The sequence below is a fragment of the Megascapheus bottae genome, chromosome 38 (genome assembly GCF_031878675.1).
Source record: "Megascapheus bottae isolate mThoBot1 chromosome 38, mThoBot2.hap1, whole genome shotgun sequence".
Taxonomy (NCBI): domain Eukaryota; kingdom Metazoa; phylum Chordata; class Mammalia; order Rodentia; family Geomyidae; genus Megascapheus; species Megascapheus bottae.
This window is the reverse complement of record NC_143546.1, coordinates 5,610,995-5,635,348: the sequence shown is the minus strand read 5'-3', so window position 1 is coordinate 5,635,348 and position 24,354 is coordinate 5,610,995. Positions and strand designations below refer to the sequence as shown.

At 57.9% G+C, this 24,354-nt stretch overlaps 1 protein-coding gene across 1 annotated transcript; it reads left to right on the top strand.

Moving 5' to 3' along the window:
- Positions 1-903: 903 nt before the first annotated feature.
- On the top strand, positions 904-23,071 carry Neurl1b (neuralized E3 ubiquitin protein ligase 1B). Its single transcript, XM_090325438.1, has 5 exons — positions 904-1,047; positions 15,019-15,570; positions 17,437-18,156; positions 19,548-19,673; positions 20,147-23,071. Exons 1-5 carry the CDS (start codon positions 1,017-1,019, stop codon positions 20,389-20,391), a joined length of 1,674 nt encoding a protein of 557 aa, XP_090181564.1. The 5' UTR covers positions 904-1,016; the 3' UTR covers positions 20,392-23,071.
- Positions 23,072-24,354: the final 1,283 nt, after the last annotated feature.

The window sequence follows — 24,354 nt, the reverse complement described above, 5'->3', positions numbered from 1 at the left end:
TTGGCCGGCTCACTGTAGATTAAGAGTCTCCGGGGCTTTCCTGCCTGAGCAGGCTTCGAACTGCGATCCCTCTCAACCTCCTCCGGAGTGGCTGGGTATACAGGTGTGAGTGCCTGCACCCGGCCAGGGCCCCCCCACCCTGGACCCCACTTCCCGCACCCCACAGGGGGCGCCCAGCCAGGGTCCCCCCACCCTGGACCCCACTTCCCGCACCCCACAGGGGGCGCCCAGCCAGGGTCCCCCCCACCCTGGACCCCACTTCCAGCACTCCACAGGGGGCGCCCCCGGGACACCCTCCCCAGCCCCCCGCAGGCCCAGGTCCCGCACAGACCTCGGCACCCGCAGGCCTCTCCTAGCGCCCCGACCCAGGCCGCCGGGGGAGAGGGCCAAGCAGGCCGTGCGCAGCCTGGCATCCAGCTGCCCCCGCGCGCGCCTTCGGTTCTGGGCGCCGGGCCCGGGACGCGGGAGCGGCGAGGGCGGAGGCTGGGCCCGGCTCGGCGGCCGATCGCCGGGCGCAAACTTTCAAAAGTCGCGGCAGCCCCAGCCCGGCCCAGCCTGATCCCGGGAAGCGAGGCGGGGGCGTGGCTTCCCGGGCGGGGCCTGGGGGCGGGGCCTGTAGTGCCTCCGTGGGGGCGGAGCCCGGGGCGCTGCGACCAAGACACGGGCTGGGGGCGTGGCTTAGGGCGGAGCCTGGGGCGCCGAGATAGGGACGGAGGCTGAGGGAGGGGCTGGGGGCGTGGCCTGGGCGCTGCGGTGGAGGCGGTGCCTGGGCGGAGCCCGCGAGCCCGGGCCGGTGGCCCCGCCCCCTCCACCCGCCGCCGCCGCCGCCGCCGCCGCCGCCGCCGCCGCCGCCGCCCTCCCGCGCGCCCAGCTGCCGCCGCCGGCTCGCGGGTGCGGCGACGATGCCCCGGAGCGCGACCCCCGCCGCCGCCCCGGCTCCGGCCCGGGCCCCCGGCCCCTGCCCGCCCCGGAATTAGCCCCCGGGCGCGCGGCGCCGATCTCTCACCGCAGCAGCGATGGGCAACACGGTGCACCGGACCTCGCCAGGTACGCGGGGCGCCCCTGCGGGAGCGCGGACGCCGGCTCCGCCCGTCCCCCGGCGACCCTCCCAGCCGGGACGCCACCCCGCACCCCGGGCAGCCCTGGGCGCGGGCTTCTCCGGGGCCTCCCCGCGGCCCGGGAGGGCGGGCGCCGCGTCCCCGTTACCTTGGGGACCCCCCATCCTCGGCCGCCCGGGCCGGGCGCACCGAGCCGCCGCCGGGAGCGACGAGCCCCCCCGCCTCGCCATTGTTCCAACCCGGGGCGAGCTGGGGCGACGCGGGGTGCGCGCGTTGGGGGGGGGCTCGGTCACCCCAGCTTCCGACGGTCTCGGCTGCCCCGGAGGGAGGGGGAGGGGTGCTCTCCGGGGACCCTGCTTCCCGTGCGCGTGCTGCCCGGACTGGGGGCGCCCACCCGGCCGGGGTTCCCCCCCTCCCAACCCCATCCGAGTCTCCGCATCGCCCCCCCCAGTTAGAACCAGGCTGGGGGAGGGGACACTGGGGGGGCAGAGGGGTCCTGAACTGGTATTGGGGACCCCCCCCCGGCTCGGGGGACCCCAGGGCCGGCGCCACAGACGTGCGTCCAGGGACTCAGGCAAGGTCACGCAGGCGATCGTGGAGAGCGAGGATGTGGCCCCAGCACTGTCCGTCGGTCCGTCCATCCGTCAGTCCAACACCCACCCTCCCCCAGGCCCACAAGTCTTTGTAAAGTCTTTGGGTGGGGAGGCTGGTCATTTTATTATTATTATTATTCTTTTAACAGAATCCTTTGTGCAAAAAAAAGTGTGTGCATGCACGTGTGTGTGTGTGAGTGTGGAAAAGAAGAAATCACTCTGCTTTGGGTCACATGTGCTCCGAGGGTTTGGTTGCTGAGCCTTCTCACCCCGTGCTTTATCACATGCAATTGTCACCAAAAAAAAAAAAAAAATCCCAGGCTCACGCCTGTCATCCTAGCCACTGGGGAGGCTATGTTCTGAGGCTCTGAGTTCCAAGCAAGAAAGTCTGTGAGACTCCTTAGCTCCAATTGACCAGAAAAATAATAAATAAAGCAGGAAGGGGAGCTGTGGCTCAAGTGGTAAAGTGCCAGCCTTGAGTGAAAAACGTAAAAGACAAGCACCCGGGCCCCGAGTTCAAATCCAGTACCGGTACACACACACATACAACACCCCCCCCCAAAAAAAGATCACTTTCCATACTAAACCCCAAGCTCCCCATGCCCTGCTCGTGGACAGGGAGCTAACTTCTGCCCAATAACCCTCTTGGCACCTTGAGGGCATTTGTCCAGTGCAGTCATCTGCTGGCCAGCAGCAGAAGTAACTTGGAACCCCAGATCTGCTGCTAGACTCCAGCCTCTGCTTTCTGGTACACATAGCAGGCTAGGGTAGTATGGAGAGAGGTGGGGTCTCCCCAGGGACCCCCATCATCGTGGCTCCAGAAGGAGGAAAAACATGGCACGTGGTCGCTGAGCCTCAAATGGCAGTAAGCTCCCTACTGTGTGCGTGTGTGCATGCGCTGGTACCGAGTCTTGAACTCAGGGCCTGGGGCCCTGTCCCTTCGCTTTTTTACTCAAGGCTGGTGCTTGAGCCACATACAGTTTCACAGCTCAACTGTTACCTGATTCATGGAAGCTCAGAGTCTTTTCCCCACATCTTCTCTGTCCAGACTGGTTTCGAACCACCACCATCCTCAGATCCTCAGCCTCCTGAAAAAGCTAGGATGTGAGCTATTGGCTCGCCAGGCTTGTTTGTTTCTGTTCTTAATGAAGAAGTCCTTGTGTCATGCTAGTTAACACACAGAAATAAACAGAGGTCACCTGTCACCTGTGGCCTTGAAGCACAGACCAGCCAGCTGCCTTGGGCTGGTGTTATGCATTCCACCAGATCCTGTCACTGTGGATAGAGTTTCCTGGGCTGGGTGCTGGGTTCAAGGCTGGGTGCATATGGCTAGTCTTAAGTATGGATTCCCACATGGCTGCATCACGTTGTTTTTCATTTCTTAGACGCACTGCTGTTTATCGAATCTCCTCACATCCAGAAAAAGAAAACAAAGTCCTTTCTTGTCTAGTCGGGCTTTCTAAAAAAAAAAAAGAAAAAATCCAGCTCAGAAAGCTCTTCCCTGCCCGCCCACAGCCCCCGCACACGCGTGGCTGGTGGCATGGATGCCAGCTGCCAGCCACTGCACCTATAGCCAGAGCTGTCTCTCTCCATGCCACTACCCTGATATTGCAAAGTACAACAACCCCCACCCCCTCCCCTGGACCTCCCTCCCTGCAAAGCCTTGATCATTTCTTCAGACTTACCAGCCCCCCCCCCTTACCCCCATCACAGAGCCTGTGCCTGGCAGGAGATCAAAGCCTGCATGTGGCGTTCAAAATTCTGCCTTGGCATTCCACATGGCTCCATTTTTTCCTCTCCTTGTACCTTCATTCGCCGGAAAAGACACATGCGTGGGGTTCATTCTGCAAGACGAGAGAGAGAAAGAGAGAGAGAGGGAGCTGACATTTGCAAAAGCACCTGGATCCAATGCCCATTGCTCTGCCCCACCTATATGCCACTCTTGTCATGCCAACTTCACTTCTCCTTAAAGCCTCCTGTACTTTCTGCCCACTCTGCCTGAAACACCAGCCCAGATCTCTATCTGCCATTCTCTCTGCTCCAAAACAAGGCTTCTAGTGCCTCCTGTGCTTTCGAGTCCCCTGTGCTGTACTTTTCTGTCTGTTTAGGGTGACAATCCAGCTATTACTATCCATCCATCCACCTGGACAGCCCTGCTTCGTAGGCTCCCCAGGTAAACCTACCTGATCTGTTTCACTGCTGTAGAAGAAACAATCGAAGGCAAGGTGAAGAGGCTGGGAGCGTGGCTTAATAATAGAGTGTTCATCTAGCCTGTATGAAGCCCTGGATTCGATTCCTTGGTACCACATACATAGAAAAGGCAAGAAGTGGTGCTGTGGCTCAAGTGGCAGAGCCTTGAGAAAGCTTAAGGACAGTGCTCAGGCCCTGAGTTCAAGCCCCAAGACTGGCAAAAAAAAAAAAAAAAAAAAAAAAAAAACAAGAAGGTGGTGTGTGTGTGCAAATTCTATATGCATTAAATCAATCAATTAGAGCTTCATTAAAGGAATAGAATTACAGAATCCAATTCTCCCCAAGTGTCTCACATCCTAGGAATCATTGTCCCCATTTTCTAGATAACAAACCAAGGCTCTGAGAGGGGTGGCAAATGTCTTGGCCCCCTTCTTCCTTCCATCCTTCTCCCTCTCCTCCCCATCCACCGGCTTCTCATCTAGCTGATAAAAAAAAAACCTGGATTGATATCTATGTTTGTTTAATTCCAAAGTCTTCAGTTAGGCAGTCGCTTCTCCCTGGCTCATTCAGAAAGCATTTTATTAGTGGAGATAACATTTATTAGGTGTCCCACCTGGTACATAATAATCTAAGGTTTATCATAAGGAAATGCTGGGGGGAAAGGCGGGGAGGGGGAATCCCTGTGACTGTTGCTAGGGAGTCCCTTAGCAACCAAGCACGTCATTTGCATATCCAGCCCAACGCCTCTAGCCCAGTTCTGTTCTGTTGTATGAAGCGTCATTCCTTCCCCTTCCTCTGCAAACACAGTGACACCCAGAGATGAAGACACCCCAGCTTTCACACGCGATCGTGAGCGTGGCAGAGTGCGGGGAATGTGTTGAGTAAGATCTCTGTGGTTCCTTCCTCTCTCTCTCTCTCTTCTTTCTCTCTCCACTCCTAGCCTTGCCCTGGGTTTCCTGAGCAGAGAGTAAAAAGGGGTGTGTGTGTGGTGGGGGGAAGGAGGCAAAGGTAGAGGAGCCTGGAAGATTGGAGGGGGGCCAGGTAGAAGTGTCCCCTTTCCTCCACCCATCACCACATTCCCAGCTTTTCTTTCCTTTGGCGCCTCTAGGGCTTGTCCGCCACGCTGATTGGATAAAAGGTAAAAATTCAAATGGCTGGTTGGGTTTAATCATTAAGTTGATTCAGCCAACGGCTTGTCTATGTCAACTCAATGACGCCTAGTCCTGGAGTGCCCGGGAAATAATCGTGTGCCAGCCTTAGCTGTGTGCCAAGTCCAATGCCACCCTATCTTCCCTGCCAACTCAGAGCAATGCTTTTCCAGGGGTGAAGAGCCTTTAGACATATGGGGAGGGGGAGATGGTTCTGGGGCCATGCAAAATGATCTATATAGGAAACTCAGTTAAAAAAAAAAAATCCCTGGGGTTGGAGGTTTTCCCTAGTGGTAGAGTGCTTGCCTAGCATGCACAAAGACCCAGGTTCGATTCCTCAGTACCACATACATAGAAAAAGCTGGAAGTGGCGCTGTGGCTCAAGTGGTAGAGCCTTGAGAAAGCCCAAGGACAGTGCTCAGGCCCTGAATTCAAGCCCAAGACTGAGGGGAAAAAAAATCCACAGTGTCACTTTAACTACTCAGGAGGCTGAGATCTTGAGGATCGTGGTTCAAAGCCAGCCTAGACTCTTATTCAAGTCCTAGCATTTCCCCCCCCAAAATAACACATGTATGTGTGCCATGGTTAACCAGATGATTTCACAAGCCTTATCATGCCCACGTGCTTGATCTTTCAGCCTTGGCAATGACCCATTCTTTGTCTTTCCTGAAGCCCCAATTGGGGCAGAGTCATCAGTGCGGATACAGGTAGAAGGGACAGGAGGGGACAATGGAGAAGTGACTCAGTTCTAGCCTGGGACCAGGAGAAGCTGGGGGGGTGGGTCTCTTCTGTCTCTCTTTGGTGTCACTTCAGATTCCCATCTCTCTATAATTGGTCTACGGTGGACATCAAGGAAGGCTTCCTGGAGGAGGCGACCTTAGGAGGATAGTTCAGTTGGGTGTCTGCCTACAGGGTCACTTCCTCTGCTGCCTGTGGGGCTCAGTCCTGTAGGGCCACCAGCACCTCCTGGGTGGCAGACGTGATCTGAATGGGGTACCAGTCTAAGTGCAATCAACAGCCAGCTTGCCTCTGACAGAACACAGCGCTCTCAGAACAGGCAAGAATGCCAAGCAGGCTGCCAGGGGGGTCACAGAGCGGGGAGGGGGGAGCACCCAGCTCCCAGCACCCCGGCCCCAATCTGGGTCACCAAACTGAGTCTGTGTGCTCTGCTTTCAAACCTCACTGGCCACATAGGACTGAAAAGGGACAGCCCAGGGCCTCACACCTGGAATCCCCGCTACGCAGGAAGGTGAGGCCAGGAAGGAGAATCGAAGGCAGCCTAGGCAGAAAAGTCTTGAGCCTTTCGTTTTTCAATCTTCAGATAACCAGCAAAAAGGCAGGCTGGGGATATTGTTCAAGTGGTAGAGCACCACGTTTTAGCAAGCAAGCCGAGCTAGGTGTGTGTGTGTGTGTGTGTGTGTGTGTGTGTGTGTGTGTGTGTGTGTGTTGGTGTGGATTGTGCACTCTCAGTGAGCACTGCCCGTGTGAGGACTGAGTGGACAGAAGCTAGGAGAGCTTGACCCACTGCCCAGCTTGGAGCCACCATATTTAACTGTTGCTATAGAAACGCAGCTCTAATCCCACCTCTAATATCCCATAAGACTGGCGTGACAGTGTCCCAGGTGGCCCCGTGTCTGAGCTTTAAGGACAGGGGACACTTGAAGGCTCCATCTTGGGGCCACATCCCGATCACCTTGATTTCTGGTGAGATTTTTTGAGGAATCATGCTTGTTTATTTGGTGCCAGTATTGGGACTCGAACTCAGGGCCTGGGATGGTCCCTAAGCTTTTTGTTGTTGTTTTTTTTTTTCTCCACTCAGAGCTGGTGCTTCACCACTTGAGCCACACCTCCACTTCCAGCTTCGTGGTAGTTCATTAGCCATAAGAGTCACACACAGACTTTCCTGCTTGGCGTGGCCTTGAACCACGAGATCGTCAGATCTCAGCCTCTTAAGTAGCTGGGATAACAGGCGTGAGCCTGGGGCTGGGGGGGGGGTCCCCTGTGGAAATGGGGGTGGCGACAGCTGAATTCCCCACCAAGGTAGTTCAATGCTCAGCCCGGGTTTTTTGGACCAGAAGGCTTTCTGGATTGAGTGCTTTGTCTCTGGAGGCTTAAAATAGAATCCCAGTGGCTGGTCCTGGGGTTCAAGTTCAAAGCCATGGCCCCAACATGGCCTGCCAGCAAATGAGGCATGCTCACCTGGGCAGCCAGTATCTCCTGTCCATGCCCCCCTGTGCCAGGACTTTTAACCAGCCTTACCCACCGGAGATCGTCTCCCACTGTCACGAGCCTGGAGACCCAAGCTCTTGTAGCACAAATGAGGCAGCCAAGACCAAGGTGGTTGGTTACCTCTTATCAGCCCAAAGAATGATCTGATCGCTCAGTCTCAGTTTCCCGGCCCCCTCTTCCTTGAGTGGTGGGAGAATATTCAGCAACCAAGCACCCAGCACCTGCTCTGTGCTGAGTACAGGATTAGGTCCTCTGGAAAGAGAGAGAAAAAGAAGGACCAAGCCAGGAAGCGGAGATCTGAGGATCGTGGTTCAAAGCCAGCCCAGGTGAGAAAATCCATGAGACTCTTATCTCCAGTAAACCAGCAGAAATGGCACTGTGGCTCACGGTGGTAGAGCACTAGCCTTGAGTTGAAGAGCTCAGAGACAGCGCCACGAGTTCAAGCCCCATGGCCGCCACCACCACCACCAACAACAACAACAACAAAAACCTGCCAGATCCGGCTGAAAGTAGAACCCTGTGTTTAACCCTTAACCCGAGCCCTGGGAGAGAAGTCTCCATGTCAGTCCTGTGCTCTGGAGAGAGAGCAAAGGCTCAGAGACCGAAAGGAACAAAAGACATCCAGTGCCAGGCATCCATCAGTTAACCTAGTTAACAGAAAGGGGGTGTCCGGTGGGGTACCAGTACATACGGGAGGTTTGAACTCAGGGACTCCTGCTTTTCTTGGCTTTCCCTACCACTTGAACCACCAAGCTTTTGGGTGGTTCCTTGGAGATTTTCCTGCCCATGCTGGCATCGAACCACGATCCTCAGATCTCAGCCAGGACTGAGTGACTTGAAGACATCAATACGTCCAAGATTCTTTTGCTTTGTTTTTGTTGTTGTTGCTTTTTGTACCAAGTACTGGGGCTTCGACTCAAGTTCTGAGGGGTTTGTTTTTGTGGTTTTTAGAGATAGGAAGCTCACGGATTTGTCTGCTGAGGCTGGCTTTGAACTTCGATCCTTGGATCTCTTCTCTTCTGGGACACAGCTCATGAGACGGATGGGGACAGGATGGGGACACGGAGGCACAGATGGTTGAGGCTCTGCCCCTTCTGATCCCAGGGCCAGGAGATTCTGAGGGCAGAGCCAGGAAGAGCACACACACACACACACACACACACACACACACACACACACACACTTATACTTTCCTTGGCTGGCAGGCCCCCAGTGCACCCCTATCCTGCCTCTTCTCGCTCCTCCTGCCCTCTTCTGTGGCAGTCAGGGGAGCATTGTTGGATGAGCCCTCTTTTGGGGGTGTGGGGTGGAGGCCCTCAGCTGCCTGGGTAATGGGGTGCAGTGTCCACAGGGAGGTTCAACATGATGGACTGAACTGGTGAGGTGGATGGACGCCCCAATTTCTCACAAGGCCCCTTCCCCGCCCTCCTAGGCCGCCTGCTTGGTGACTTTGTGTGAACAAGCTTTGTCCCCTCAAGGTCTTGGATGGACGCATCAAGGCCGGGAGATGGGCGGGCAGTGTCCCTGGGCTCCCTGTGACGTCATAGCGTCCCGTGACGTCACAGTTACAGGCAGACTGAAGGAATCCCCTCCTCCTCGCTTCCCGGTTGGTGGAGGGGAACACGAGGGACCGGCGCCTGCCTACCACGAGGTGTCGCAGGAGTCACAGACCGGATCTCCGGCTGGGATTCCCAGGCTCCTGGGTGTGGAGGCAGCCCCGGGTTCGAATCTCCCAGCTCTGGCCGTCGGTCTTCCTCTCGACGCCTGTGTTTTCTCTTCTTTGGGAGGCGGATAGAGAGATGGTCCTCCCTCCTTGATGGGGTCCTGATGGTGAATACACAGGAGACGGAGGCCAGCAAAGGAAGAACCACTACCATTTCGCTAACTGGGGAAGACTGAGATGATTGACAGGGATGGGAGGCTGGCCTTAGGGCTGGAGCCCAGATGATTGACAGGGTGAGAGGCGGGCCTTAGAACTGGAGCCCAGATGATTGACAGGATGGGAGGAGGGCCTTAGGCTGGATCCCAGATGACTGACAGGGATGAGAGGCGGGCCTTAGGGCTGGAGCCCAGATGATTGACAGGGTGAGAGGCGGGCCTTAGACCTGGAGCCCAGATGATTGACAGGATGGGAGGAGGGCCTTAGACCTGGAGCCCAGATGACTGACAGGGGTGGGAGGCAGGCCTTAGGGCTGGAGCCCAGATGACTGACAGGGGTGGGAGGCGGGCCTTAGGGCTGGAGTCCACATGACTGACAGGGGTGGGAGGCGGGCCTTAGGGCTGGAGTCCAGATGAGTGACAGGGGTGGGAGGCGGGCCTTAGGGCTGGAGTCCAGATGACTGACAGGGGTGGGAGGCGGGCCTTCGGCCTGGAGTCGCCTTCCAGCCGTGTCTCCGGTCCCCAGGACAGACCACCTCATGGCAGATGGTGACTGTGGCTGCTGGTTATCCGGGAGGCCATTTCTGCGTAGTGGCCAGGGGCATTTGTGGGCCAGGATTCAGGTGAGAGTGGAATTCGGACCCCGCCAGGGCCCTTGGCCGGCCATCCTGCTGTCCCCGTCTGTGCAGTGGGCTCCGGGGACCAGAAAGAGGAGAAAGGCCAGCAGGCCCTGTGGACCTCAGGAGGCTGAGATCGGAGCCAGCCCGGGCAGGAAAGGCCGGGAGACCCGGATCTCCAGGGAGCCGCCAGCAGACCCGCAGTGGCCCTGGGGCTCAGGCAGTGAGGTGCGAGCCGTGACCACAGAAGCTCGGGGACAGCGCCCAGGCCCCGGGCTCAAGGCCCACGACTGACACAAAGAACGATGGGGAGGAGGGGGTCGCTCCTGGGGCCTCAGAGCCACACGCAGCCCCCCACCCTTCCTGGGCAGCCATTAAATCTCCCGCCCTTGCTCTTGAACTTGGGTGCCAGCCCAGTGCCTCCTGCCTGTGGGGCCTCGGGCAGCTTCCCTGGCATCTCTGAACTGCTTTTGTGGCCTCAACTCCCCACCCTATTCCCCCCTCCCCAGAATATCAATGACCAGTCACCTGCTTTGCTTTCTAGTCACCCCAAGCCCCCCACCCCCAAGCATGGCTTCACCACAATTCCAGACAGGCCAGTGGTCACACACACACACACACACACACACACACACACACACACACACGCCGTGTAATCTCCTTGATTGGAGGCTTGGGCCATACCCCTTGAAGCCAGAGGTTTTTTCACCCAAGGCCTACAATTCAGTAATAGTGAGTTAAAGCTCCTGGACACCCCAAAACTAGAGCATGGGGCTATGAGCACGAAGCACCAGGTTTGTCTGTGTTCTGTCCTCATGGCAGAATTCCTGCCTCCAGCACCCTAAGAAAGCTATCCCTGCACTCCACCTTAGCCCAGAGTCCTAGCAGCTATCCTGAAGCATGGGGAGGGGGACCCCGAGCCCCGCCTTCTGGAAGCGTCAGTCCTCATCTGAGAAGCAAACCCTAGAGGGCGATCCCAAAGACTAAATCCCCCCCCACCCAGTCCTGAAGTTCTGAGCTTCACAACCACCAAGAACTCAGCCAATCACCAGCAAGGGGTAGCCTGTGGTTATTGCATGGGGATTGGGGGAGATGGGGCGAGACCCTCTCCTACCACACACAAGGACAGCAACACAGCCGCAGCCACAGCCATGGCCGATGGCTCTGCACACCTGGCAGGAAATGTCACTTTTTCCAGCCCTTTCCAGATCAAAGGAAGGGTGGAGGGGTGGCACAGGACCCATCTGTTAGAATGGCTTAAAAATAGGTCTCTGTCCTTGGATATGGAGAACTGGCATGCCTCTCTCCCAGCAGTAATTCTTGTTTGTTTTTTGTTTCTGCCCAGCCTGGCTTCCAACAGTGATTCTCAGCTCTCAGCCTCCTGAGTAGCTTAAGAATATCTTCCATGGATGGAAATAGTTCTCGCTGTTGGAAATAGATTCTTTGCCTGTCACTGGGATGCCAGATTACACTGGGAAGATGGGTCTTTTCTTTTTTTCCTCCACTTCCCTGAAGGAAATCATAGAACCAAGATTACACAAGTGTGTCCGTTTCGGTGCAGTTTCCTACAGGTGGGGTTTTGCAGGAAACTTCCCCTCTGAATAACCAGCCATCTGTCTGCACCCCATTCTCTCCCCCCACACACACCCACCAGGCACCCATAATCTGGGTAAGGAAACCAGTGGACAGAGATGGGAGCGCCATCTTGAATAAGAAGGGGAGAGATAAGTCGTCTCACTGCTGTCTGCAATCCCAGCTACTCCGAAGCTGAGATCTGAGGCTCATTTGGAGCCAATCCAGGCTGGAAAGTCTCTGAGATATTTCATTACCCATGAAAATAAAAAAAGAAGCCCAAAGTAGGGGTGTGACTCAAGTGGTAGAGCACCAGACTTGATCCAGAAAAAAAGAAAAAAGGAAACTGAAAGACAGTAGCCGGGCTGTGAGCTCAGTTCCCAGTGTCCACACACATACATCAAAAATAAAATCAAATTCAGTACATGGCACCTGGAGCTGAGGCTTTGATCACTGGGCCTGTTTCATGTTTCCTGCAGACCTGCCAGGGGCAGTAGAGGAAGCCATCTCTGCCCTCTGCCCACTGCCCCAGTCACCTCTTCCCATAGCCGGGGCACAGGAGTCCATTTATGGGGGTCTTGCCTTCTGGAATTCCTCTATCAGGGCCCTTTCTACCCTTGCCACCCCCCACCCCCACCCCGGTCATCTGTGGTTGTGGGGAGCTCTTGGGTCCCCCAGAGAGTTGGGCACCAGTGTCTCACACCTGTCATCCAAGCTACTCAAGAGGCTGAGATCTGAGGATGTTGGTTCAAAGCCAGCCTGGGCACTAAATTCCATGAGACTGTTATCTTCCATTAACCTCTAGAAAACCGGAAGTGGGGCTGTGGCTCAAGGGGTAGGGCCGTAGCCTTGAGCTGAAGAGCTCAGGGACAGCACCCAGGGCCCAGAGTTCAAGTCCCACAACTGACAAATTTTTAAAAAGGTGGATGCTGGGCATTTATACACAATTTTTGTTTATTGATCAAATGTTTGTTGAGTGACTAAATGACCGAGGGACCCAGAGATTTTTTTTTTTTTTTTACTGCTGTGGGACTTTGGCTTGTTCTTTGTTTAATTTTTATTTTTTTTGACCCTGTCCTGGGGCTACTGAAGGCAGGGTCTAGGCACTCTTCCTAAGCTTTTGTGGTCAGGGCTGGTGCTCTCCCACTTGTGCCACAACTCCAAATTCTGGCTTTTTTAGTGCTTCATTGGAGACAAAGTGTCTCACAAGGGACCTGGAATTTAGCCTAGTGGGTAGAGTGCTTTCCTAGCATGCACGAAGACCCGAGTTCGACTCCTCGGTACCATATAAATAGAAAAAGCTGGAAGTGGTTGTGCGGCTCAAGTGGTAGAGCTCTAGCCTCGAGGAAAGCCCAAGTACAGTGCTCAGGTCCTGAGTTCAAACCCCAGGGCTGGCCAAAAAAAAAAAAAAAAAGTGTCTCACAAGCTTTCCTACCCTTGGCTGACTTTGAACTGAGAGCCTCAGATCTCGGCCTCCTGAGTAGCTAGGAGGCCAGGCATGAGCTCCGGGCAGGGCTTTGCTCTTTGAATGCTTTGTCTCTTGTGGGTCAGTGTCTTCTGGGTTATTATTGTTCTTGTTCTGGTTGTTAATTATCAGTTTTTCTGAACTTCACATGTTGTACAAAGGGCTACGATTTGATCTCTAAGGGTCCGGGTGCTTCCTGATCAAATATTCTGGCTTTCTTGTGTCTTCTGTTTGAAGGGGGGCTCGGTGGGGCCCCATGGCCTACCGGGGTGATGGGAGCCTTTTGCTCCTTAGGTTCCTGGGAGGGGCGGGGGCGTGGCTTCGCCTGTCTGAAGGCGAGGTTTGTCTTCATGGGGCGTGGCTTTGCCTGTCTGAGGGTGTGGTTTGTCGATGGGGGCGTGGCTTTGCCTTTCTGGGGGTGTGGTTTGTCGATGGGGGCGTGGCTTTGCCTTTCTGGGGGTGTGGTTTGTCGGTGGGGGCGTGGCTTTCCTGCCAGGACGACCATTGTCTGTCGGGGGCGTGGCTTTGCCTTCTGGGGGTGTGGTTTGTCGATGGGGCGTGGCTTTCCTGCCAGGACGACCCTGTCCATCGGGGGCGTGGCTTTGCCTTCTGGGGGCGTGGCTTGCCTGCTCGGGGCAAACTCCTATGAAGCTCTTGGTTCACTGAGTCCGCCGCCTCCCGCCCTGCGGGGCCCATAGCCCCAGGGTCTGTGATGGTGACCCCCACACAGTGTCTCCCCATTCCCTGGCGGGGTGCATCTGTCATTCCCACGGGGTGCCTGACCCCCGGAGTGGCTTGCCACCAAAGAGAACTTGCGATGAAAATGGACTCGGGAGCTCTGGCAGGCCAGGCGTGGGCAGCGACGGGCCACCTGCCAAGCCTTCCAAGACCTGCACCCCGGGATGGACAGGGGTGGGGGGCCCCTCCCTCCGCTCTGGGCCCCGACCAGCCCCTCTGAAAGGAGCCGCTCTTCCTGATGACAGGCGACAGGATGACAGGCGCTTTCTTGCTCTACTTTTGTATTGTTATTGTGAAGGCGAGGTACCCAGGGGGTTCAAGGACATAAGTCAGGCAGGGAGCACTTTCTTTTTTTGGACAGGATCACCCCTCCCCTGGCTCTCTTGGCTATTTCCATAGACATGAACCCCGGGCCGGGTTCTGGGAAGATCATCCCGTGCACAGTGCCCGTGTTCCCGGTTGGGGGAGGGGAGCCCCAGAGGCCTGGCCCGGCTGTGTTTTGGAACCTCAGTGAGTTAAGATCACCAGATTGCTAGTGACCGGTTACACACTGATGCTATGTAGGCATTTTTGTCCACGTGATCACCTGGCACTTTCCACTTTATTGGCCAAGGACCCAAACCTGCCACACGCAGCCAGCAAGTGCCGGAAAAACGGGAGCCACTGGCCTGCCTGAGAGACACCCCCGCCCCCACCCAGAGAAAACAAGGCCCAGCAGCCACACACCTCTCCTCCAGCACCCCTCCCCCCAGAACCCAGGGCTCAGGTTGCTCTGGGGCGAAGCTTCTAGATTGGAGATCCAATGGAGAGGGAGAAGTATTGTGCAGCCCAGACCAGCATGGAGAAGCGCGTTAGGGAGAAAAGAACAGCTCCAGTGCGCACGCGTGCCCACATCCCAAGTGAAGCCTCAGTTTGCTCCATCTGCGCATGGGTAGATTGAGTTCTCTGTGACAAAGGGGTGGGGGAAAAGAGTGGGGGGGGTCTCCCCTTTGCTGCAGCATGGAAGCATCTTCAGGTTATCCTTGATTGACCCTAGATAGCCTCCGTATCTGATTAAGGGTGGAATTTTCAATTAAAATAAAAATGATTGTGAGGACAGGTGTTGGTGGCTCACCATTGCCGTTTGAAGCCAGTCTCAGCAAAGGCATCTGAGGGGTGTGTGTGTGTGTGTGTGTGCACGCGTGCCATTCCTGGGGTTTGAACTCAGGGCCTCAGGAGACGATTCTTTAGCTTTTTCACTCGAGGCTGGCGTTCGGCCACTGGAGCCACACCCCGACTTTGGTCTCCATTTGCTGGTGAGTTGCAGACCAGAGTCCTTCCCAGGCTGGCTTCGAACTGGGACCCCCAGATCTCCGGATGACCGGTGTGAGCCTGGCTTGATTGTCGCTGAATCCAAGAAAAAGCTTGGAGTGGAGCTGTGGTTCACGTGGTCGAGCGCCAGCCGGGATCCCAGAGCGCTACTAAGGGGACGCTGGGGTTGGGGGGACCCCCTCCCCACGCACACTGACCCCCGCTGCCGTCTCTCCGCAGACTCCAGCCCCCCGATGCGCCTCCCGACCGCCCGGCCGTGCTGCGGCCCGGGCCCCGAGCAGCAGCGGCACCCGGTCCTGGGCGAGGCCCCCCGCTTCCACGCGCAGGCCAAGGGCAAGAACGTGCGCCTGGACGGCCACTCGCGGCGAGCCACGCGGCGCAACAGCTTCTGCAACGGGGTGACGTTCACGCAGCGGCCGATCCGGCTGTACGAGCAGGTGCGGCTGCGCCTGGTGGCCGTGCGGCCCGGCTGGAGCGGCGCGCTGCGCTTCGGCTTCACGGCGCACGACCCCTCGCTCATGAGCGCGCACGACATCCCCAAGTACGCCTGCCCCGACCTGGTCACGCGGCCCGGGTACTGGGCCAAGGCGCTGCCCGAGAGCCTGGCGCTGCGCGACACCGTGCTGGCCTACTGGGCCGACCGCCACGGCCGCGTCTTCTACCGCGTCAACGACGGCGAGCCCGTGCTCTTCCACTGCGGCGTGGCCGTGGGCGGCCCGCTCTGGGCGCTCATCGACGTCTACGGCATCACCGACGAGGTGCAGCTGCTCGGTAGGCAGGCCGCGGCGGGGGCGGGGCAGACAGTGGTCAAGTGCGCCTGGGGGTTGGGGGGGCATCGGGCCACCTGCACCCGGGGGCGGGGCAGACGAGGGCCCAGCAGGCCCCTTGGCCACCCCAGCCTCACGGCCACCCCCGGGGAGAGGCGCCTTCCTCGTGCGGTGTCTGGACTTGAACTCAGGGCCCGGGCGCTCCGCCCTTTGAGCCACAGCCCCGCTCCCACTTTTCACTGAAGGTGAGTCTTCCCCGGGCCCGGCGGGAAGAGCCAGGCGTGGGGCAGTGGCTGGAGTGGCCGGGATTCCAGCATGGATTCCCTGGTTGTGTGTCTGATTTCTTGGCCTCTTGCCTGCCCCCTGGCCTGGCCTCTCTCCCTCCCTCTTCTCCTCCATCCCCCAAAGTCAAGGAGGCAGAACTTTTGCATGGCGCAGACCCATCAAGGGCTCAAGCCATGGTGCTGTGTGTGGCTGTCAGCCAGGTGACAGAAGCTCCCTGTGCCTGACAATAAGTTGACAAGCCGGGCTGTGGCTCACGCCTGTCATCCTAGCTACTCGTGTGACTGAGATCTGAGGAGCACGGTTCAAAACCAGCCCGGGGAAGGCAAGGTCAGGGGACTTTGATGGCCAGGCCAGAAGCCAGGCTGTGGCTCCAGTGCGAGAGCACTAGGGACAGTTCCCGGGTCCCCAGCTCAAGCCTCAGGACGGGGAGGGGGGAAAAACAAAAGTCTCATGGACTTTCCTTCCCAGGCTGGCTTTGAACTGTGATCCTCAGAGCTCAGCGTCCCAAGTAGCTGGGACTTTTCTTTCTGCAATGGACTTTCTACACTGCCTTCAAACCTTGAGCCACCCACCCACACCCCACCCCTGACACGTGTTTTACAATGAGAATAATAAACTCATTTTCAGAAAGCTATAGGAGACATTATTCCAGCTCCGGACTGGGGTTCAATCATATTTCCTGCACAGGGAAAAATTGACTGTGATTCTCAAGTAAAAGGATTGGGGGGGGGGATTCTTTTGGAAACAATCAGGATGGGGTAAGTTAAAGAAAAATAAGAGGAGCATTGTTTGCACTTGTGTGTGGTGAAGTGAGTTTTGGGGGGCACTGCTAAGCAGCTATCCACCATCCACCCCTTCACCCCCCACACACTGCTCAGCTGTTGACTTCGTGGGCTTGCTCCTGGGCCAGGCTGTCCTTCTGGGGACTAAGGGACAATCACCAGCTGCCCCAGCCTCACGTCCTGCCAGCCTGACACACTCATCAACATGGCTGCTTCCCCCCACCAGCTCTCGGGACCCTAGTTTTGAACCTCAATGCTCAGATCTCAGCCTCCTGAGTAGCTAAAAGTACAGGCCTGAGCCACCAGTGCCCAGATAAACCCGTCCATCTCCATCAGTATCATCATCATCATTATTATGCCAGTCCTTGAGCTTTGTCCATGCTAGTGCTCTACCACCTGAGTCAGGGCTCCGGCCACTCCCGGCCTCGTGTCTGTGGTACTGAGGGATCGAACCCGGGGCTTCGTGCATGCTGGGCCACACCCCCCGCCCCAAACCTGTCCATTACTAGGAGGTCAAGATCTATTTGCAAAACTAAAGAGGGAAGAATTTTTCCCAGGATACGAGCTACAGACTGGAAACATGCAACCAAGTGCTGGCCAGAGGAGAGGAGATGGGGTCCCTGCGGGGGTGGGGGGGGGTCCCTGCACCGGAAGTGCAGTGGAGGCAGGGTCCCTGCGGGGGTGGAGGGTCACTGTACCGGAAGTGCGATGGAGGCGGGGTCCCTGCGGGGGTGGGGGCGGCACGGGATGCCCTGACCCTCCCTCTGTCCTCACCGTCCCCCTCCCCCGTCCCATCCCCGCAGAGAGCGCCTTCGCCGACACGCTGCCGCCCGCTCGCCTAGGCCAGGCCCGCTTCAGCGCCTGCCCGCCGCCGGGCAGCCACGACGCCGCCAACTTCGACAACAACGAGCTGGAGAACAGCCAGGTGGTGGCCAAGCTGGGGCACCTGGCGCTGGGCCGCGCCCCGGGCCCGCCGCCCGCCGACGCCGCGGCCGCCGCCATCCCCTGCGGGCCCCGCGACCGCCCGCGGCCCGCGTCCTCGCCGGCTCTGCTCGACGCCGATCTGCGCTTCCACGCCACGCGGGGGCCGGACGTGAGCCTGTCGGCCGACCGCAAAGTGGCCTGCGCGCCGCGGCCCGACGGCGGCCGCACGCTCGTGTTCTGCGAGCGCCCGCTGCGGCCCGGCGAGAGCCTCTTCGTGGAGGTGGGGCGCGCGGGGCTGGCGGCGCCCGGCGCCGTGGCCTTCGGCATCACCTCCTGCGACCCCGGCGCGCTGCGCCCCGCCGAGTTGCCCGCCGACCCGGACGCGCTGCTGGACCGCAAGGAGTACTGGGTGGTGGCCCGAGCGGGGCCGGTGCCCAGCGGCGGCGACGCGCTCAGCTTCACGCTGCGCCCCGGCGGCGACGTGCTGCTGGGCATCAACGGGCGCCCGCGCGGCCGCCTGCTGTGCGTGGACACCTCGCAGGCGCTCTGGGCCTTCTTCGCCGTGCGCGGGGGCGCCGCCGGCCAGCTGCGTCTGCTCGGTGAGTCCTGCGCCTGCGCGGCCCCGCCCCGCCTTCCCACGCCCCGCCCCACGCCAGGTCCGGCCCTACTGCAGACCCCGCCCCTTTCATCCCAGGCCCCGCCCCACGCCGAGCCTCCTCCTACGGTAGACCCCGCCCCCTTCCTTTACATGCCCCGCCCCACACAAGGCCTCCTCCTACTGTAGACCCCGCCCCCTTCCTTTACATGCGCTTTGGGCCAGCCGAGTCCCGCCCCCTGCGCCTGCGCGGCCCCGCCCCGCCTTCCCACGCCCCGCCCCACGCCAGGTCCGGCCCTACTGCAGACCCCGCCCCTTTCACCCCAGGCCCCGCCCCACGCCGAGCCTCCTCCTACCGTAGGATCTGCCCTACTGTAGACCCCGCCCCTTCCTCCCCATGCCCCGCCCCACACAAGGCCTCCTCCTACTGTAGACCCCGCCCCCTTCCTTTACATGCGCTTTGGGCCAGCCGAGTCCCGCCCCCTGCGCCTGCGCGGCCCCGCCCCGCCTTCCCACGCCCCGCCCCATGCCAGTAGACCCCGCCCCTCTCCTCCCCTTGCCCTGCCCAAGCCAGGCCTTCCCGTACTGTAGGCTCCGCCCCTCACCAGGCCTTATCTTATTGTAGGCCCTGCTCCACTCCTGGCCGCTTCTCCCTCTAGGCCCCTTCCAACTCCCACTTGGGACTTTATCTCACTGTGAGCCCCGCCCTTTCAAGGTCCCACCCTGTGTAGCTCCGCCCAGCCATCTGCCCCGCCCCCTTTCAGGCCACGCCCTCTCCGTTCCAGGCCACGCCCACATTAGGCCTCACCAGAGACCCTGCCCCGGTCCTGCTCCTCCCCGTTCCCTATACATCCCATCCTAGGCCCTCGTCCCCCTCTTCCTGTCCTGGCACCGCCCCCACTCAGGCCCCTTCTGCACTTGTCTTCTATCCCCAGTTCAGACACTGCCTCTTTCAAGGCCCTACCCCGGGCCTGAGGGTCTCAGCTTCCAGCACTGTCACTCGCCCAATCCCAGGCCAGTTAGCCTCGACGTTGGCCTCACCAGGCAGACAGGCCATCCACCATGGTGGCTCCCACAGTGCCTGGCTGACCTCCCAGGGGAATGAACCCTTCCTTCTCCATAACTTCTCTATAACTGGATGTTATAGAATTGACTCGAATGGGCTCCCTTAGCCTCTAGATGGGGTGTCATGGAGTGGAAGTTCTTACTGGCATGGAGATTAGTCAGAGAAATACTTGTGTGGGCCCCCTGGAGGACTAGGGAGCCCTGGGAGGTGATTCATGTCCTCTCACTGCACAGAAGGGGAAAACTGAGGTGCAAAATGGCCCCAAAGTAGGGATGCACAGGGCACAGCTCGCTTCTTGCTGGCCCTCACGGGGGCTCCTTGTGTCTCAGGTACGCTGCAGTCCAGCCCCGCGACCACCACTCCTTCCGGATCCCTCAGCGGCTCCCAGGACGATAGCGATTCCGATATGACCTTCAGCGTCAATCAGTCTTCCTCTGAGTCGGAGTCATCGCTGGGTGAGAGAAGGGGACCCCAGCAAGGGCTGGCAACCTGGGGTACAGCTGACTCCTTGGCCATCTGGGTGTCGTGACCCCCAACATCTGTGCCTGTCCTCTCTACCCAGAGAGCAATGAAAACACAAGTGTGTGTGTGTGTGTGTGTGTACAGTCTCAGACTTTCCTACCCAGTGTTGGTATCGAACATGGATCCTCAGATCTCAGCTAGGATGACAGGCGTGAGCCCGCCAGTGCCGGGCACAAAACCTCTTTCAAGAAGTCAAACCGAGCTGGGAGGAGCCTGAGAGGTGAGGATGGTGGTTCAAAGCCAGCCAGGGCAGGAAAGTCTGAGGCTCTTCTCTTCAAGGAACCACCAAAACCAAACACAAAAGCGGGAAGCGGTGGTGTGGCTGAAGTGGTAGAGGGCTGGAATTATGTACCTGGCACCCCCATCCTTCATGCATTAAGGGGTGTCCTGTCTTCCCTTTTGGCAGTGACGGCCCCCAGTTCCCCGCTGAGCCCCCTGCTGTCCCCAGCGTTCTCCCTCCCCGAGCCAGCGACCAGCAAGAACGGCGAGTGCACGGTGTGCTTTGATGGTGAAGTTGACACTGTCATCTACACGTGTGGACACATGTGCCTGTGTCACAGCTGCGGCCTGCGGCTCAAGAGGCAGGCCCGCGCCTGCTGCCCCATCTGCCGACGGCCCATCAAAGATGTCATCAAGATCTATAGGCCGTAGCCTGGCCATGCAGCGGCAAGGTCACCGCTCTCCGGAAACGTCGCCCTGGCCCCCAGGGAGAGCCAGGGGCATGAGTCACCTCTCTTGCCGCTCTCCTGTGCTGGACAGTGTTGACAGGTGTGGAGACCAGGCCCTGGGCGGGGGGCTTCCGCCCAGGCAAGGATTGCTTGCGGCTCGTAAGTGCTCTGCACCCCCCCTCACCCCACCCCACAAAGGGCCAAGCAAGCTCAGGACTCGCCTAGGGCATCACCTACCTGCGAGTTGATCTTTGGGGAGACAGTGCCCCCCATCTGTGCAATGCTTCTTTTTTGGAGTCCAGTGGGAAGAGGAGGGAAGGGAGGGGGACAGCGCAGACAGGATGGGTGTGCAATAGGCATGGCGGGCTCCAGATGTTACTTAACTGTAAGGAATGTGCAAGCCAGACTCCAGATGTTAACGCCACTAGGGGGGTAAAAAAAAAACCAACCTATTCGTTTTCTGGGATGTGGTTTTCTGGGATAAGGCTGGTTTTGGAGTGTACGAGGCCTGATCTACCCAGAACTCCCCTGGATGGTGTAAGTGGGGGAGGAACGAAGGTGGGGGGGGAGACAGGAGGATTGTCTCTGAAGAGAAGGCAAAAATAACTCATTGTTTACAGCTCCAAAGCGGCCGATTTCTGGTTGGGGAAGGGGGGAGGTAGATGGGCGGACAATTGGCTATTTTCAGTTCTTACTCAGACTTGGAGGCATGTTTGGATGGCTGTTGAGGCAAGGGGTGCTCCAGGCTGTGACACCTTTTTATCCCTTTTACCCCAAGGCACTGTAAGAGTGAGTGCCAGGCCCCGCCCCCGGCCCCGCCTCTGGTCCCAGCCCCGCCCCTAGGCGCTCCTGCCTCTCCTAAGGACTCTCTTTTGCTCTCCTGCAAAAAGGCCAGATCCAGCCTCCTTCCTGGGGAAGGGAAGCAGGTAACGCCAGGTTGGCATCTGGGATTTGCAAAGCTCTGATAAGGCTTCTTACATCTGTGGAGGGATCTGGGGAGCCAGGAGGACTGAGGGCAGTCCCAAGGAACCTGCTGGGACATCCCCTACCCCTATCATGATCAATCAATCATCATTTGATTCCAGTATTCCAATCCCTTACCCCACGCTGAGTGTGTGTGTGTGTGTGTGTGTTGGTCCTGGGGCTTGAACTCAGGGCCTGGGCATTGACCCTGAGTTGGTTTTGGGTTTGGTTTTGGTTTTTTTTTTCCCCCACCACTTGAACCACAGCTCCACTTTTGCTCTTCTGGTGGTTCATTCAAGATTAGAGTCTCACACACTTTCCTACCCAGGCTGGCTTTGAACCACCATCCTCAGATCTCAGGCTCCTGAGTAGCTAGGATGACAGGCGAGAGCCACCAGTGACCTGGCCCCTGTGCTTAATTTTAAGGTGTCAGTTGGTAAAGTGTGTTGACCAGTCATTGAGACTTTGGAACTCCAGGCCTGGTGTGTCCCAGGGCCCTGGCCTGCTTCCCACTGTCTCCATCTCTGCAGACCCCCCATTCCTCCTTGGGGTTAATGAGCCTCCGCCTCCTTCCCCAATCCAAGCTCCACCGCTTCCTATCCCCTGCTGTTCCTTTTCTTTTCTTTTTTTTGGGGGGGGTGGGGGGCAGTCTTGGGACTTGAACTCAGGGCCTGGGTGCTGTCCCCAAGCTCTTTCGTTCAAGTTTGGCATTCTGCCACTCTGAGTCACAGCACCCCTTCCGGTTTCCGGTGGTTAAATTGGAGGTCGAGTCTCACAGCCTCTCCTGCAGGCAGTCGGGCTTCCAACCCCATCCTCAGATCTCAGCCTCCGGGGTAGGTAGGACGACAGGCGGGGAGCCACAGGACTCCCCACTCCCTGCTGTTTAAGGAACTCCCTTGGCCTCTCTGTTTTTTCTCCTACTTGGAACAGAGCACCCCAAAAGTGACTGGAGGATTACTCCCAAATTCTCCAAGCTGGGGTCCCTTGTAAGGAGCCCTTCTTGTTGTTGGGGTTTTTTTTTTCCTCTCTCTCACAGCTAATTCAGCCAACTTTGCTCTGAGATGAGAGAGAGGAAGCAGGGAGGGAGAGGGAAATTTCCCAGGGGTTTACAGGCTCAGGTAACAAGTCCTTTTGCGGGGTGCAGCCTGGGCCAGACCCTTCCTGGGTGAAGCCATGACCCCCTAGTCCCATCGCCCTGGGATGGCTGAGATCTCCAGCCAACCACTGATTCTGTCACTGCGAGTGTCACCATCTTGTGACCTGGCGTCCACCCCATCTAGAACCTTCCATTGCTAGCTTATCTCCCCGGGGTGAATTCAGGAAACGTGGCCCTATTTTAATTTTATAACTGAATTTTTGGGGGGTGCCTGTACTAGGACTTGAACTCAGGACTTCCTGCTCTCACTTGGCTTTTCTCACAGATGGCTGGCCACTCTACCAACTTGAGCCATACCCCGCGTACCCCACGTCTGACTTTTTTGCCAGTTGATTGGAGCTAAGAGTCTCACGGACTTTCCTGCTGGGGTCGGCTTCACCCCATGATTCTCCAGGCTCGGCTTCCTGAGTTAGTAAGGATTACAGGCCTGAGCCTATGCCCGGCTTGTAGCTAGATCTTTTAAGAAGCCATGGGCATGTGGCTATTTGCCAAGGCTCCCCCAGACCCTCCGTATTCCTGGGACAAGCAGAAAGGAGCAGAGGCCTGGTACGAAAAAGAAAACATCCTCCATTTCTTGCTGTTCCCATGAATGGCGTTCAAGCTACAGCTTCGGTTCTGGAGAAGGGCGGGACAGAGGCAAAGAAACCAGTGTCTTATTTGCACCTATTAAGTGCCTTGCCAATGGAGCTAGAGAGAAACTTCCATGCATGAAGCCACGAGGCAGGTCTTAGGGTCTCAGGACCCCATCTAAACCCCCCTGCCTTTAAGACACTGTACTGTGGTGCCCAGAAAACACTGCCAATATTAACCATACAATGCCCAACCACTCAGGCTGTGCCCATACGACTGGTTTCTAGACGCCTGTGTTGTTTAGAATGGGGAAATGACTTTAGGGTCACACACAGCAGGAGGTGGCACTGAGCTGGGATTCCAGCCAGAAGGCTGCCAGGGGTCCCCCCACCCCCCCCACACACACACCTGCACCTGGCTTCCAGAAAGCTTTGGGCTTCTGGAGAGAGCCAGCTCACCTGTGCCCGTGTGGAAGGTTCCAGACCAGGGCCCTCCCTCTACCGCCATGCCTTGGAGGGACCACGGGACCTTTGCAAGCTGCCATAGGTGGGGGCTGCAGCCCTGTGACATGGGGCTCCCCCCCCCCCCATGTCCTACCTTCCTGAACTCCGTGACCACCGGAAGGCACCCCATTTGTCATCTTGTTCCTGTCCACTCAGAGCTCCCTGAAAAACAGCTGTGTTCAAGGCACAGGAAGCTCCTTTCTGTTGTGCTGGGACTGGGACTTGAACTCAGGGCCTTGGGCGCCATCTTGGGCGACGCCTAACAGCTCATTCTAGAGTGAGACTCTTGGAATTTGCTCCAAGGCCGGGTGTGTCCCACCCAAGCCAGCACACTGTTCACAATCAGTGGTGACTTGTGAGTCAAAGCCCATACTAGAGAATGGAACAGCCAAGCTCGTGGTAGGCACTCAGTGAACGATGGTAGAAGATACCAGAAACCAGAGCATCCATGTTTAAAATGCAAAGAGTCATTCTAGGAGCGTTTGCTTTGTGCCAACCCGATGTACGGCCTTGGGAAGAGGAGCAGAGAGGGTGTACCCCGCCCCCCAAAGCTCTGGGGACAGATGTGGTGCCTTGAGACAATAATGGGACTTAGGGATGAAATCTACTGGGCTTGCTTTTGTTGCTGGTGGTTACGGTGGTCGTGGGATTCGAACTCAGGTCCTGGGCACCGTCCCTGCGCTCTTTCACTCAAGGCTCTACCACTTTGAGCCACAGCTCTACTTCTGGTTTTCTGGTGGTTCCGTGGAGATAG